The sequence below is a fragment of the Vitis riparia genome, chromosome 16 (assembly GCF_004353265.1).
Source record: "Vitis riparia cultivar Riparia Gloire de Montpellier isolate 1030 chromosome 16, EGFV_Vit.rip_1.0, whole genome shotgun sequence".
Taxonomy (NCBI): Eukaryota; Viridiplantae; Streptophyta; class Magnoliopsida; order Vitales; family Vitaceae; genus Vitis; species Vitis riparia.
This window is the reverse complement of record NC_048446.1, coordinates 15593717-15610541: the sequence shown is the minus strand read 5'-3', so window position 1 is coordinate 15610541 and position 16825 is coordinate 15593717. Positions and strand designations below refer to the sequence as shown.

The 16825-nt window shown below is 34.9% G+C and overlaps 1 protein-coding gene across 1 annotated transcript; it reads left to right on the top strand.

Annotated features, from left to right (window-relative positions):
- The first annotated feature begins 14416 nt into the window (after positions 1–14416).
- LOC117932962 (gibberellin 20 oxidase 1) lies at positions 14417–16428 on the top strand. The gene is made up of 3 exons (XM_034854289.1): positions 14417–15171; positions 15295–15616; positions 15764–16428. Exons 1-3 carry the CDS (start codon positions 14618–14620, stop codon positions 16034–16036), a joined length of 1149 nt encoding a protein of 382 aa, XP_034710180.1. The 5' UTR covers positions 14417–14617; the 3' UTR covers positions 16037–16428.
- The last annotated feature ends 397 nt before the right edge of the window (positions 16429–16825 follow it).

The following is a 16825-nucleotide window of genomic DNA, read 5'->3' as shown; positions in this document are numbered from 1 at the left end:
TGTTTCATCTTCTACTGCACTGGCATTTGTCCATGGGACTCATGACATGTTAAAACACCATGAGTGTGGCTCAGCACTTACAGTTTCTTTCATTTTCTTTCATTTTCATACTTGTTTGTTGGATCATGTAGTGGAGAAATCTTTGAAAGAGGTAGCAGCCATAGGAGATGTACTATTTGTCCAATATAAAATTAGGTTGACTTCTGAAAAACTTTACACTGTAATGAATCACTAGATATTGTGTTGAGAACCTGAAGTGCGATCTTGTCTCACTGTCTTCCTAGGAAAGTATAACTAGTGTCTGGAACATTCATTCTCCCAAGGGGCCAATGCATGTAGTATAGAGTGAGCCATCATCCTGGATACAACTTACTAGTACGCAACCAGCTGGTACCCAGTCAGGACTCATCACATGTTAAAAGTCTACTATTCTTTATTAGCCCCTCAGGTCTTTACCCTGTTATTTCATTTTCAATCAGTTTCATCCATCTCTATGGCAATGTTAGTAGAGAAATCATTCACTGGAGCACTAGTCCAAGGAGAGGTGGGATACAACCCGAGATAAGAGTCTGTTGACAGTGGGGAATACAACCCGGTGAAAGTGGTTTTAAAAAGCACTTTTAGTATAAGCACGTCGGTGAAAAAAATTAAGTGTTTGACAAAATCTTAAAAGCATTTTTAAAGAGTTGAAAAATCATTTATAGTGCTTTTTGAAGAAACCCTTGATGGGTGATTCTCCTTTTGATATACGATTTTCCTTAAAACGTTTTTAGTGAGATACACTTGTATTAAAAATACTTCAAGTAGAAATGTTGTCAAAGAACTTATTTGATAATGATTTTATGAAGTGTTTATAACTTTATTAGTATTTAAAACTAAATTTTTTTGATAAAAATTTGAAGTGTTAAAAAGATTAGAAGTATGTTTTAGAATCACCACCAAAACTTGTATAAATGTTTCACTTTGAAAATCTTTACAAGTCAATTGGTTGCCACTTAATAGTATTGCATTGGAAACCCGGATTTGTGATCAATTTCCTGCATTCTTAGAAGTTATAACATGAGTTGCTACCACAGCCTCTGGCGAATGGGATAATGAAACGTACCTTATGGCTACCACCTAGGAGATGTCACCTTGGTGTATTGGACCCAGATACTTTATCATGGTTGCCTCTCCTGAAGACATAAATTAGGTGGTATTTCTTTGAACTTGACACCCCACTGGCCTGCTTTTGGTTTGATGAGATCTCCATGTTGATAATCATTCAATGGCAGATCCCGACCACCCGATGTGGGAGCCAAGTGTACGACTAAGACAAGAAGAGACACCATCTTCACTTGGAACAGAAGAAATGGGGAAAAAGTAGTCCTATAAATACCTCTTTTGGAGTCCTCCCAAGTGCAAGCCAACAATTAATCATCCACCCCAACAACCACAAATGACATCAATGCACAGGGTGGTGCAAAGGCGCACTCAACGTCCAAGATAAACACGTTGGGACACTATTTTTGTCCAACAAAAACTTCCAATTACGATCTGTCACCGTTCAATATTTGGTCTCCACTTTCTTTTTTGGGATGTGACAATGTCCAATGCCTTCTCCCGCTGCATTTTCTTTTAGCACTACTGCAACAGTGTCCAACTGCTTGTTGGAGTACATTTCCTTCCACAATACCTAGGGGTCGGCCCCCTGAGAGAGTGTCCTTTTCTGTGTAAGCGACAAGCTGTTGCATGCACACACGCCCTGACACATTCTTTTTAGGAGGAAACTCTCTGATTTATTCTTAATACAATGTCTATAGATGAGTTTAAGTGTCTTGGAGTTGAAGCAAGCACCCAATGGAGAAGATTTTTGAAGGGTTTTTCTTTCTCTTTTATTTTACAATAGGTGTAGCAGATTTCTGTGCCCAGTTAACAATAGCATTCCCCGTCTAAGAGAAACACACTTTTGAAACCATTGTCGTCAGATGAACCTTTTTTTCTTCAAGAATCCAAACCCAAAATCAATTCTGATCGTCCCTGCTCCCCATTTCTCATAAGATCTGAATCTCCCACTAGACCCACCAACAAATAATGGTACAGACAAGGAAAAAGTAAGCAGCAATCTTTGAGTGGATAATGAGAGGGTGGGGACAGACTCGGTCTTTTAACTATAGTTGTATTGAGCCTTCCTTGTTGGGTCTATCGTTTTCATGGGATTTGCCCTTGGAAGGAACTAATTTGCCCCACCTTTTTCTGCATGACATTGTGACAACTCCACCATCATGTTAGTTGCCTCTATAGATGGACCTTGATGTCGCCCTCCCTCTTCCCCACCCATTGTTCTGTCCTTTACCATTGAATTCAGGACTTGGAGAAATATTTCCAATTCATAGAGTACTCAAAATATCATAAGCAAATAGAAACTCCTGAGTAATTTGCACTAATTTTGTCTTGGTATGATTGGTCACAGCTAGCCTTCTATAGTCAACTTCCTTAGGTGCATACACTTTCAAATGTGGAAAATAAAACAAGCATTTCATGCCACCATCCTCATGGAAAATCTAACAAAACTTCCTTGTAGTCCATGTTTGAAACACTACAAATTAGAAGATACAATCTTCTAGATGAAGATCACAATGGTTTTTTGTGTGTGATATTGATGATGGTTTCCTGTAAGGAAAGTCAACTCTTGTTCTTCAATTATCATGAGCCAAAGTTAATTGGTGACCATTACCAAAGAAAACCTTGAGCTTGATTGGTCAATTGGTGGGTGGTGTTGACAGTATTGGACATCAGATAAGGACCCAGTTTGATATCCCTTTTTCTTTTTGATCATTGTACAATTTCATTTCGTAAAAGGAGAGGATAATTTTCTTTTTCTTTTATCTTCATGGGTCCACTGAAATTCCAATTTTTTTTATAGGAACTGTAAACTCCAAGGCGTCCAAAATCCTTAATGAATTCTTTATGTACATAAATCCCAAAAAATTCCACCAAGCAATGGGTTGCTCCTCTAATGCGACACACTTCTATCAGCACTAGATGCACTGAGAAACAGAGGTTAGAAATGGCAGGAGATCTGGGTCTATTTTGGAAAATTCAGTTCAAGCGAGTAAGTTTTGATTATTCAAACTACATTAGTTTGGTAAATGGGATTGAGCTTGTAGATTCAGCGACTAAGAGGAGAGTTGATATTAGCATGCCTTTGGGAAAAACTCAGAGGATAGGTAAAAAACAAAGGAATTTGGGAATGTTGAGTACCAAAGAAGATAAGCTTCTTGCTAAGGTGGTGGCTAATAGGTTGAAGGGGGTGGTGGGAAATGTGGTTTTTGAGTTTCAGATGTATTGGAGAGGGAAGGCAAATACTTGATGCGGAGCTTAATAGCTATTGATTCTATGAAGAAGAGTGACAACCACAACAACTAAGGTTTTTTTTATAGTTATTATTGGAAATATGGGATTTGGATAGAAATGGACTAAATGGATTACACAGTGCATTACAATAGCAAGTTTTTTGTGGATGATACTCCTTTAGGTTTTTTCAAAGCTTTTAGAGGCTTGAGACAAGGGGACCTCTCTCTCCCCCATCTTTTTGTTTCAGTGATGGAGACGCTTAGTACTCTTTTGGAGAAGGCTAAGGAGGGTAGCTTTTATTAGGTTTTAGGATGAGTTTGAGGGGGCGAGAAAGTGGAGGTGACCCATGTGTTGTTTTCTGATGACTCCCTAGTTTTTTGCAAGGTCATGCAAAGTCATTTGAAATATTTAGGTTGGGTACTATCTTGGGGCTGAAAATTAATCTAGGAAAAAGTGAATTAGCCCTAATAAGGAGGGTGGTTAATGTGGAGAATTTGGAGTTAGAGTTGAAATACAGTGTTTAAGAGGTTTCAACTATTGGTTTTTTTTTTTTTTTTTTTGGAGCTTCATTTAGAGCAAAGTTAGTTTGGGATAGTGTGGAAGAAAGATTTTGTAGATGATTATCATTGTGGAAAAGACTATTTCGAAAGGGAGAACGCTCATCCTAATTTGAAGTATTTGTACCTTGTCCAATTTACTTGTTTATTTTATGTTCTTGTTTGGCATGCTTAGAAAGGTTAGATTAAGGTTTGAAAAAATTCAAGGAGACTTCCTTGGAGGAGAAAGAGTTTTAGAAAAAATGATGCATTTAGTAAAATGATTGAATATTTGTCAAGAGAAGAGAAAGATGGTATTAGGAATGAAAATCATTTCCTTGTTTAATGGGTTCTCATGGGAAAATGGTGTTAGAGATATTCTTTGGAAGGAGGAATGGAAAAAGTTCATTTAAGGAAAGAATGAAGAGCATGTGGGGACTGGTGTTCTTGCAAAGTGAGGGAAAGGAATAGGGTTAGAGTTTGGAAAAACATAAAAAAGGGTTGAAACCTAGTTGGCAATCGAGATTCCTTTTATGAAATGGGAGGGGGCCACCGGAATCCTTGTTTCACTAGACATTTAAATGATTGAGAGCTAGATAATGTAAAAGTGCTTTTCTCAAGGCTTCAAGGAAGGTTCAGGAGGAGGTATAAAGTGCTATGGATGGATTTTATGAATAATGTATTCTCTAATAATTTTTTATATTTCATTTTGAAGTCAATGTAGCCAATTGCTTTCCCTATGCCCATTATTTGGAATTCATGGATAACATTAAAGGTGAGTTTTTTTTTTTTTTTTGCTTAGGAAGTTAGTCACGACAAAGTATTGACCTTAGATCAACTTAAGAAGAAAGGGTCATTGATGGCAAACAACTGTGTTCTTTATCAAAGCAAAGTCAAAACAATAGATTATATTCTCCTTCATTACACCAAATTAAAATGGCACTATTTGTTCTCTTTGTTCGACATTGCATGGGTCTTTTTTTACGATCTAAGACTCTTTTAAGTTGACAGGACTCTTTTGTGGAAAGACAATGTAAGAAGGTTTCAAGAGTCTCTTCCCCATGTAGTTTTTGGATAATTTGGAAAGAAATAAGTAAAAAATATATTCAAAAGCAAGCAACCATCTATTCAAATGCTAAAATGCTCTTTCCTAATTAGTAATCTTGTATCTTAGGTTAGCTTGTACATAGATGAACCAATACAAAGAATGACCGGAGGAGAGAAGGAGTGCACCGTATTTAAATTGTCAAATAAGAAAAGATAGTTGATGATGTCATCTAGGTCTAAGGGGACAAAGGAGTGAAAGGCCTAAAAGGCTATTTTATGGAATTTCATGATCTTATGACACTCAGCACATACTCTTTGGAGTATTGGGTCAAAATGATCAATTTATTAAAAAAAATATAATATCTAATCACGGTATGAAACTTATGTTTAAATTAGTCTCTTTGGTGCCATATAAGCATCATGTCATTAAAAAATATTTTTTTCATCATTTTAGTTAAAGTCTTAATTGACAATTAAGGCTTCATTTTTTAACTAAAGTCTCAGTTGGCAACTAAGGGTTCATTTTTGAACTAAAGCCACAGTTGCCAACTGAGACTTTAGTTAATTTTTTTTAAATTAAAAATTATTAAATTATACAAATAAATTAATATCTTGAAAAACAACAAATTAAATATCTTAAATTAATAAATTATACAATTTTATATATTATTTATATGTTATATAAATTTATTATTTTAAGATTATTAATTTATTAATAAATAAAATATTCATTTACAATATCTTCTATTTATCAATTTATATTTGTTGAATTAATACTAGATTATTAAGTTTAAATATAAATAATTTATTATTTAAGTATATTTTTAAAATTATAATAATAAATTTTAATTTAATAATTTTTAATTAAATTTTCAATTTAAAAAAAAATTAACTAAAGTCTTAATTGACAACTGTGGCTTTAATTCAAAAAATGAAGTCTCAGTTGTCAACTGAGACTTTAGTTCAAAAATGAAGTCTCAGTTGCCAACTACGGATTTAGTTAAAAAATGAAACCTTAATTGTCAATTGAGACTTTAACTAAAATGATAAAAAAAAAATAAAAAAATTAATGATATGACGTGTACGTTGTACCAAAGAGATTAATTTGAACATAAGATTAAAAAAAATGACATGTTATATTTTTTTTAATAAATGGGTCATTTTTACCCAATACTCTACTCTTTGAAGGCAAGTAGAATCTTTAATACGTGACAATATCCATGAAATAGGTTCAACATATTATGCAGGTTAATTGTACTGTCTACACACATTTAGAGATGGCACAGAAAAAGAAAAGAGACTAGATATTGCAGAACAACGAGATGACTCTGCTTTAGATATACCATCTTCCCAATATTCTAACCGTAGAAAAGGACAACCAACCCATATCATCATGCTAATAGTACTTGGAGGTGACAATTCGTATGGAAAAGCTTAGTCAATGAACTTAATAGATCAACACAAATAATAACTGAATTAAAGACAAAAACTCAAATACGATTTAATTATCAACCAATAACAGTGTTATATAACTCATTTAATAATTTAGTTAAATTAAATCTTGTTTAAATTTATATGATTGACTTCTCAACCCAAAATGTTTATGATTCATTTATTCAAAATTAAGGTTTAAATAAATCTAATTTTAAATTTAAATAGATCAATTCGGATTAAATTTGTATTATATAAATTGACTAAAAAAGAATTTATTTATCAAATGAGTTATATAGATCGATAAGAATTTGATCCAAATATAATTATAATCAATTCAAATACAACTATATTCAATCCATACTCATTTCCCTGTATGCTATCATTACATGTATACATATAGATGGACAAATAGCTTAGACTTTTAGGACATGTAATAACTTAACTAAAGGAAAACTGGCAGAAAGAAGTTTGAAGGTAGAACATGATAAGCAGGCTTGTTGGTACAAAAAAAGTCATGTTACAATACTTGGCAAAGGAATTTAAAACAGTGACATGTTTTAGAGAGGATTAATATATAAATGGAGGAAATTAAAGAAGTGGCCTGGAGGTTAAAGCTTATACAGGATAGGCAGAAAACCTGATCATGTTAACCGCAACAGGATTGAACATTAATTAGAATGATGATCACTCAAAGGTTTCCACTTCAAAGCTAGTAATTACTAGGAAAGCGTGTATATATATATAGATAATGTTAAAAACTTATTGCCTTATTTGATTCGGGATATCATGTGATGATTTGTGTTTTCCTTTGTACAAAAGAAAAAGCTTATCATAAATGGGTTTGCCTAGAAGTTATTCACCTGTTCACATCAGTTGCACCCTTATTTTCAGACAAAAAAAAGGAAAAAAAAAAGGAGAAATTGTTTCCACCATAAATTCCATAAATTCTAGTGTTTGTCCACATCCCCATATGCAACCTCTTTTCCGATATTGGATTTTTGCAGTTTCTACATTTAGTAGAATGTTTGTCGAGATCTCTGGCCCCTTTTACCGTTCTAGATTGTAGTGTAGGTTTTTTTTTTTTTCCCTCTATCTCTCTCTCACATGCGTGCACAAAGACACACAAAAGGTTTGGCAAGACTATGCCTAGCCTGCTTTTACTTTCTCACCCCATTCTTTCACTATTTGTTCTTCTGTTGCCTGTGTTTGGTCATGTGGCTTTGCTTGTATGTAGCCTATCACCATTCCTCGAGGGGGTGGCCCTTTTTCTTCTCTTTTTTGTATGCTAAAAGATTAAACCCAAAAAAAGTAATAAAAAAATTCACTTTAAAAGACATGAATGAAAAAGCTGTTCATCTTGGCCACATTGTCTTCATCATATTACTTTATTGACCTCCACTGCAGTGTTCGGGCCCTGAAATGAAACTTTTGGATCCCTTTACACAAATGTTTTTCACATTCTTGTTTCACCATCTCAGATACCAGCTTAGTGATTGGGATCATGCTACATACTTTTGCTGGAGTAAGTAATATTAGAGACTCCAAGACAAGGCATAATGTTTCATTATCATATGATAATTCATTTGCCAATATGTTTCTCTTACAACCTTAATCCATGTCCTTTACGACCTGTCTGTCTTTGGAAATCGGTCATCGTTAAACATTTCCAAATTTAGAAACTAGAGTTGCTTTCTCGCATGAGTTATAAGGTTGGAATGATAGGTTTTTTATTAATCTTGAGTAGCTTGAAAGTCTATGATTGTTCAATCCTCTATATCAAATTCAGTCTTGTTTGATTTTAGAGTGTTCAGTAAATGGAATCCTGGCCTGTCGATGTCCACAGGAGCTGAGAATGCCCAGTCTGTCCCATTCAAAGGAAGCTAGTTAACCATTCATATATGGGTTGAGTCATACTTTGTGTTTTCTAGTTCTACACGAGATTCAAATTTTTTTGCCTTACATATGTTTTTGTCCCTTCTTTTGTATGATCCACCGGAGCTTTTCTAGGTACATCCCCCAGTACAGCGTGCCTGCTGTGCCATGTATTATTCTTACTAAAACCCTAACGAGGGTTTTGGGGTTAGTCGACACAATAGAAATGGAAAACACACTCACAATTATAGAAAAAATAAACGCAAAGACATGATGTTTGAGGGGCATTTGTTTTGCAAATTGACCTCTTTTTGAGGCCACTTCCATCTAACCCAACCTTCTTTTGTCTAAAATCCAAGCCAAACCAAACCCCATTTTCTCATAAAAATCCAGATTTTCCACCAGACCCACCAGCTAATAATGGAAGAAGTAAGAGAAACTGGTAGTGGATAATGAGAGAAAGTGAACTTTATTTGTCCCAACATGGCACTCACTTTCTAAGTATAGCTGTAGGGTTACAACCCACCAAAATTGGGGTCTCTTCTCTTGTTTTAAGGGATCTGCTTCGGAGAGAACTAATGAGATCCCTCTAATCTGCATGACACTGTGACCAACCCCACCTCACTCTATTACTACACCTTGATTGCCTCCTCCCCTGTACTATTCCCTACCTCACTTGTAACTGCTGCTCCCCATTTTCTTTCATCCGGAGGACCATCCGCCTGACCCACCTTGTTTTTTGTCCTTAGAAATGATGGTGAATTGGGTTTTGGCCTCATAATTATAACCAAACTTTTTTTCTTAGCTTAATTTATCACATTTGAGACCACCTATACCCCTACTTAATATGCCTGTTTTGGCCACTTCTAAAGTTCTCTACCATAATTATGAGAACATTACAATGTCTTTTGATTATGTTAAATCACTAATTTAATTCTTGATTTGGACCTTAGAAATGATGGTGAATTGGGTTTTGGGCTCGTTATTATGACCAAACCTTTTTTATTAGCTTAATTTGTCACATTTGGGACCATCTTGATCCCTACTTAATATGCCTGTTTTGGCCACTTTTAAAGTTCTCTACCCTAATTATGAGAACATTACAATGTCTTTGATTATGTTAAATCACCTTAGAAATGATGGCGAATCCGGTTTTGGGGTCATAACTATAACCAAACCTTTTTTTTAGCTTAATTTGTCACATCTGGGATCACCTTTATCCCTCATTAATATGCCTGTTTTGGCCACTTTTAAAGTTCTCTACCATAATTATGAGAACATCACAACGTCTTTGATTATATTAAATTACTAATTTAATTCTCGATTTGGACTAAAGCCCCAACACCGGGTTTCATGGGTGACTTTCTTTTGGGTTAATTTGTATGTGAACGTACAATATGGTGAGGTTCACAATCAAGACTTTGATATATGTCATGTTTTAAGTTACTGATTTAACTAAAAGTTTTTAAGTCATTAGCTAATAACTAACAATAAAGTGTATATATTAAGTTGACTTTAAATAAAATCCTAACAAGTAACCACTAAAAACCATTTATTTCCACAAATGTCTTATCTTTTGGTCCTTAATATTGAAAGAATGGAGAAGGAAATGAGAGGAGAGATTATAATTTGGGATTTGAAAATGGAAGGCCTTTTTGTCTTGTAGCTAATACATAAAGATAGGGGGCATTACGTGAAGTTGACTAGCTTATTGCATTCACAGTTAGGATCCACCATTACGTAGATGCCCCAAGAAGAGTTTTGCAACTTGTTTTATGACTTCACATTGTAATTAGTATAGTTGACTCCACCTCAAATTGAATTATGATCACTAGTCGAGAAGAGTAGAAGATTATTGAAGAAATTGGACTTTTTGAAATGCTTCCACACAATCATTCAAGTATTTTAGTTTCTTCTATCTCTCCCTTTAAAATCATATCAATCCCTTGCTCTCAAACTAGTCTTCCATAAAGCTCTTCCACCACTCATTGTGGTCGAGACTTATTGCTTATATCAAATTGCAAGTAGTCAAAACATATTAGTATAAAATAATGGTTTATCTTGAGTCTTGATTAGTTTTCCACCTTCCACTTGAAATCTCCAAGCATTCTACAGATTTTGAATATGTATTTATACGTATCTCCATGAGCAACCATGGGTGGATATCACAATCACTACTTATAATTTATAAAGAGCACATGATTTTATTAGGAGTTTTGAAGTTTTAAATATCACTTTTATATTTGTTATTCAGACCAAATGATGAATCTCTCAATGGGATTTACTATATTTTGATTGAGAAAAACATTTCTTTCAAAAACATTTCTTTAAAAAGAGGATTAAGTGCCAAATGACTTTCTACTTTAATTGGAAAAATGAATCATATATTGAAAACTATATATAGATTATCACAATGATAAAATTCCATTACTAGTATGAATCCATAGTGGGATAACATGAGTGGTTTACATCAAATTGTATTTTATACTTCTAATAAAGAGGAAATATAACATTTGTGTCCCACATTGACTATATGTAGTAATTTTTCTTAAACTCATTTTAAGTTATGAGGGTTTATTAGGCCTAAAATAGATAATATCTATATAGGAGAAAGTAACTCATTACAAAATGTTATCAAAACCCTATTCATAGTGTGAGACTTTGAATGGCCCCATCAATCCCGTGTAGGGATGGCAATGAGGCGAGTTCGGATTGCCCCCATTTCAACCTCATTTCTTTTATTCAAAATAATTATTATCCTCATCCCATTAAAAAAATTAAACAGGGTTGGATGAATTTGTAAATTTCCCATACCCCATTCTACCTTATCCCGTTTAACTTTAAAAAAAAAAAAAAAATAGTTTAAATTTTTCTAAAAAAAATTAGTTTAAATTTTTCTAAAAAAAATTAGTTTAAATTTTTCTAAAAAAAAATAGTTTAATTTTTTTAATTACATTAAAATAAATATATTTTATAAATAATTAAAATAGTATAATTTTTATAACTTATTTTATTGAAAAGTATTCTATTATTATTATTATTAGTATTACATTAAAAATAGAAAAATAAAAATTAAATTAAATAAATTCAATATATAATCGGGGTGAGGAGTGATGGGACAAGACAATACTTGAACCCGCCCTAAACCCATCCCACGTTTAAAAAAAAATTCCAAACCCAACCCTAACCTGTTTATTTAAATTTTAAGCCTGCCTCATTAGGGGCACGGTGGGATGGGTACCCAAAAAAACCCGTCTCATTGTTATCCCTAATCTCATGAAATAGAATGATGACAATATATTTGCATAAGGCTAACTATGATATCTCATATCAATTCAAGGAAGACGTTTCTGACATTATTTATGTAATGAGTTTCTCTTAACTTTTTGAACATGTTTTAAAGCCAAAATGACTCATGGGTTCAAAGTGAATAATATCTATATATGAAGGAATTGATTGTTGTAAAATGATATATCACATGAGACACAATAATGATATTGTATCTATATAAAGAGGTGATTGTGATATCTTCTCGTATTAGATATAGGGTCATGAGGGTCATGAGGGCCTATTGAGCCTAGAATGGACGATATTTGCATGAAAGAGAGTGGATCCTTATAATGGTATAGTCAATCCTTGACTTGAGAATGAGATTTTGAGTGAGTGTTTTAAGTAGTCTTGCAATCCTTTGAGACACAATGAAGATGTTGTGTTTGTACAAGGGATGATTGTAATATCATATCCCAAAACAGGGAGAAAGCTTTTTAGCACTATATATATAGTGAGTTTTTTTTATTTTTATTTTTTATTTTTATATATTGCTTGTTTTAAAACTATGAAAACTCATTGGAACCAAAATGAACAGTATCCATACAAGATCAAGTGAGTCCTTACAAATAGTATTAAAGTCAATTCTTATTTCTAATGTGGGGCTCTGTTTATTTAACCTCATAAGGGTGTCTATTTGTCTAATCCCACAATCTCAAGGTACATGATGATAATATTGCCTATATGGGAGGAGGAACAGAGGTTGATTGGATGTCTCACATCGCTTAAGAAAAGAAATTACTGACACTATATATGTAGTAAACTCATTTTAATCAAGTAGACATATTTGAAAACCACGAGGGCTCATTGAGTCAAGCTGAAAAAAATCTTCAGGATAGAAAACATGTTACTACAAGTGGCATAACTAATCATCAACCTTAGTGTAGGATTTTGAATGAGTGTTTTGAGTATTCGTATTCTCACAATCTCGTGGGATACAAGAATGACATTTTATATGTATAAGTGATAATTGTGATATCCCACTTCAATAAGGGAAGATATTTCTTTCATCATATATGTAGCGAACTTTTTTAAACTGGGCATATACGTTTTAAATTTATAAGAACTTATTAAACTCAGAGAGGACAATATTTATTTGAGAGGAAATGAATCATTACAATTTTTATTTCTACTTTTTTATTTGCTCAATTAACATGTTCCATAACATGGTTTTCAATGTTTAATTTTTAGAACATTTTATAATGTAGCATTATGAAAAGATCCTAATAAATTTTTTGCAAGTAAATGTATGTTTCTTTTATTTACTAAAAATTTTAATTTAATTGATTATATAAATTTTTATAATAATGTTCTTTTAAAATTTGAGCATTGACATTTTAAGTTTAGTATCTAACTCATTAGCAATATAACATCTTGTATGGGCAAACTTTTTTTGGGAAAAAAAAACTTACACATGGAGTTAACAAACAGAGGAAAATAAATATCCCAATTTCTAACATAGAAAAAAACATTCAAAACAAGAAGCAATTTTTTTTATTGTTTTCATTTTTGTTTTGTGGTATATTTGCAGCTAGTGTAGCTTGCTTAGATGATAGCTATAGGATTCACATGATATGGCATTCCACTAGCTGATACTGATTTGAGTGCTTCGTTCATAAGTCTTGGTGAAGGCAGAAGACAATGCTGTGTCTTCACTATATCCTTTAGTTAATTTTAACTTCAAGATTAAGGTAAAACTTAAACGAAGTGCTCTTAATCCCGTGTGCGCCCCAATATACAAGTATATTACAGGCCTCCTACTCCTCCTCCACCAACCTTATATATAGTGGAAGATCAGTAGCCCCAAGAAATTAGTCACTGCACTCAATTTCCAAAACCCATATCAAAGAGGTGATTATTGATTAGGATTTTTAAAGTCCTAGTAAAGGCCAATATCACCAAGTACTCATAAGAGAAGCTGATCATTGTTGGGGGTAACTCAAACTCAAGTCCTAAGGTCATTATACACTCAGCTTCTTTTTTTTTCTTTTTTTTTTTTTAATTTTCATGAGTCATGACCACCCCATTATCTCTCTCTCTCTCTCTCTTAAGTTTCAGTCATTTTGTTTCTCTTGAAGATCCTAGTGATTGCAACAGAAACTTCTGTCTCTTCCTTGTACTGCTTAAGTTGGGTTGGCAATCATTCTGGTGCGCCATTGCTACTACAAAAACAACTGCTTCACAAGTACTTGGGCTCACAATTTTTAAGTACTTTTTTGTGCTATTTCACTGTTCCAAATGTAATATGTATATTTTCTGCTGTCTTACTTTTGTTATAGTGCTTTTACGCTTTGAGGGCAAAATAAAAGTTGAAAATGTCTACGGTGGTGGTTGAGGTACTGTTTGAAGTAGATACGTGTCATGTAAAACAGATGGGAAAGGGGAAAGGGTAAAGGGAAAGGGGAAAGGGAAAAGGAGAAAGAAAAGGGAAAGTTGGTCATTTGGGTTTCTCATAGAAATGTTTTGGGAAAGGGAGTATATATTTTTAGTAAAAGAGTACAGAAAATGGAGGTTAACACTTGTGTCTAAGTAGCCTAATAATTTCCATGTTTGAACACTGATCAACACTGACTAAGGAAGATGAGATTGGACTGATGATGGGGAAAGAGGGTTAGGCTGAGTGAGTGAGTGAGTGAGTGAAAGGCGGTGAGTATAGGAGATGGGTGAAGCAGGAAAAGCCAAAATGCCATTGGGAAACGCTTTTCTGGCAAAGCATAGAAAAGACAAGAGAGCAAGGGACCAGACCTTAATTTGGGCATGGAGAAGCACCCTCCATGTGAATATGGGTTTTAAGGAGCCCCCTGCTTGCAAACTAGAGATGTTGAGAGTGCGAGGGAGAGCTATAAGATTCCACTTTTTGTTCGTTCATCTCCCCAATGAACGGCCTTGGCTTTTCTTTCATCACAACTCTCTAACTTATTTCACACTCCCTTCTTCCTCTCCATTAACTAACAACACTGGTCTCCCTCTCTCTGTCTCTCTGTCTCTCTATCTCTCCCTCACACTGTCTCCATTGCCAATCACTCTCAATTTCACCCCTTTAGCCTTTGAAACTACTTAATGCAATGTCTATAGTTTGTGTCGAAGGTAACCCACCATCCATGTTTAATCCGCCTACAGACGACCACAAAAACCAGGAACCACTAGTGTTTGATGCCTCGGTTCTTCGGCACCAATCCAACATTCCCAAGCAGTTCATATGGCCGGATGCAGAAAAGCCAGGGGACAAGGCCACAGAGCTGTCTGTTCCACTCATAGACTTGGGAGGCTTCCTCTCTGGAGACCCTGCTGCAGCCATGGAAGCAACTAGGCTTGTGAGGGAGGCATGCCAGAAGCATGGCTTCTTCCTTGTTGTTAACCATGGGGTTAATGATAAACTCATATACAAAGCTCACCAGTACATGGACAGCTTCTTTGGGTTGCCTTTGGCCAAGAAGCAAAGGGCTCAGAGGAAGCTGGGTGAGCACTGTGGATATGCCAGCAGCTTCATTGGCAGGTTCTCTTCCAAGCTGCCATGGAAAGAGACCCTTTCTTTCAGCTATTCAGCTGAGAAGAAGTCATCCAATGCTGTGCAAGAGTATTTCCTCAACAAAATGGGTGAAGATTTCAGTGAATTCGGGTACTAAGAACTAAGAACATGACCATTGTGATCCTTTTCCTTTCCATTCTGTTTTTTTCTTTGCTGTTACCGACTTAAATAAACATGTACTTTTTTTTTTTTTTTTTTTTGTCTTGTGGGCAGGCAAGTGTACCAGGACTACTGTGAGGCCATGAGCACGCTTTCCCTAGTGATCATGGAGCTGCTGGGGATGAGCCTGGGTATAGGCGGAGCCCATTTCAGGGAATTTTTCGAGGAAAACGATTCGATAATGAGACTCAACTACTACCCCCCATGCCTAAAACCCGACCTCACTTTAGGAACAGGGCCTCATTGTGATCCAACATCTTTAACCATCCTTCATCAGGACCAAGTGGGTGGCCTTCAAGTGTTTGTAGATGACAAATGGTGGTCCATTAGCCCAAATTTCGATGCCTTTGTTGTTAACATCGGCGACACCTTCATGGTAACCTGAATCACGTTTTCACAGACCCACTTTTAGTTACTGTTTTGCTTCAAAAAAAGGTTTTCATTTTTTTTCATTTTTTCTTTTTCTTTTTTGGTTTTTAGTGGTTGATCATAAGTGCTTTGTGGGGTTTTTGCCATCTTTCAGGCTCTTTCAAATGGAAGGTACAAGAGCTGCTTACATAGGGCAGTGGTAAACAGCCAAACTCCAAGAAAATCTCTTGCTTTCTTTTTGTGTCCAGAGAAAGATAAGGTGGTGAGGCCACCAACTGAACTGGTGGACACCAAGAGCCCTAGAATATATCCGGATTTCACTTGGTCCAATCTCCTCGAATTCACCCAGAAGCATTACAGGGCTGACATGAAAACACTTGAGGTTTTCTCTAGCTGGCTTCAACAGAAAACAGCTGAAGCGGTGTAACCAGTTCGGGGCTTCTTCTTGTCCTTCTTATCCTACCAAACGACATCTTTCAGAGGAGATCAATCGTGGTGGGGGAGCTTTTAGCTACAGTTTGGAGGAAGACATGTGGCAAAGTAAAAAAAGAAAAAAAAAAAAAAAGGCAAGAGCAGATACAAGTGATGAATAAAGAGTCTTAAAACTAATGAGCTAAATTTTTGGTTTTTTCTATGATGATATAGAATCAATAGTATTACCCTCTCTCCATGTAAAATCCATAATAGAGAATAGGCCAGTATCTCTACTGTTTCAAGCAACTCCATCTAATAGCAAACTTCCCTTTTCTTCTCTTCTCACCCCTGTTTTTTATTGTAATCTCTGTCTGCATGCATAAGTATATACTATATGTTTGAGCATGTGGCAAAACATTTCCCTCATCCCACACAATACATAAATATCTTTAATCGAGTTTATTAAAGAAAAGTACATAAATAAAAAATAAAAATAAAAAGTGTAAGATTTTTCTTAAGGATGGGCCAAGCAATATATGCAGACCATCGATCAGCAGCAGCATCTCCAAAAGGCTAGATAGATTGATAAATGATAATGACGTTGTGGGAGAGAAGTAATGGATATGGGAAAGCCCACAGTAGCCTCTATAAATATTATATGAAATGGAAACAAAATGGGTATGGCCTGTGGCCACCATGATGGCGAATCACAGCCTTTGAAACAGGGTCATCCCATGCTGCTTGCTTTGAAAATGAAAATGAGTGCGAAGTGATTTGGAAGTATGTGGGTAGGATTTGGAGG

Bases quoted from the DNA above. Each gene is read 5' to 3' on its own strand.
- LOC117932962 (XM_034854289.1), top strand. From the start codon at position 14,618: ATGTCTATAGTTTGTGTCGAAGGTAACCCACCATCCATGTTTAATCCG. The intron at 15,172-15,294 runs GTACTAAGAACT...TCTTGTGGGCAG, and splicing joins GAAGATTTCAGTGAATTCGG to GCAAGTGTACCAGGACTACT. The intron at 15,617-15,763 runs GTAACCTGAATC...GCCATCTTTCAG, and splicing joins ACATCGGCGACACCTTCATG to GCTCTTTCAAATGGAAGGTA.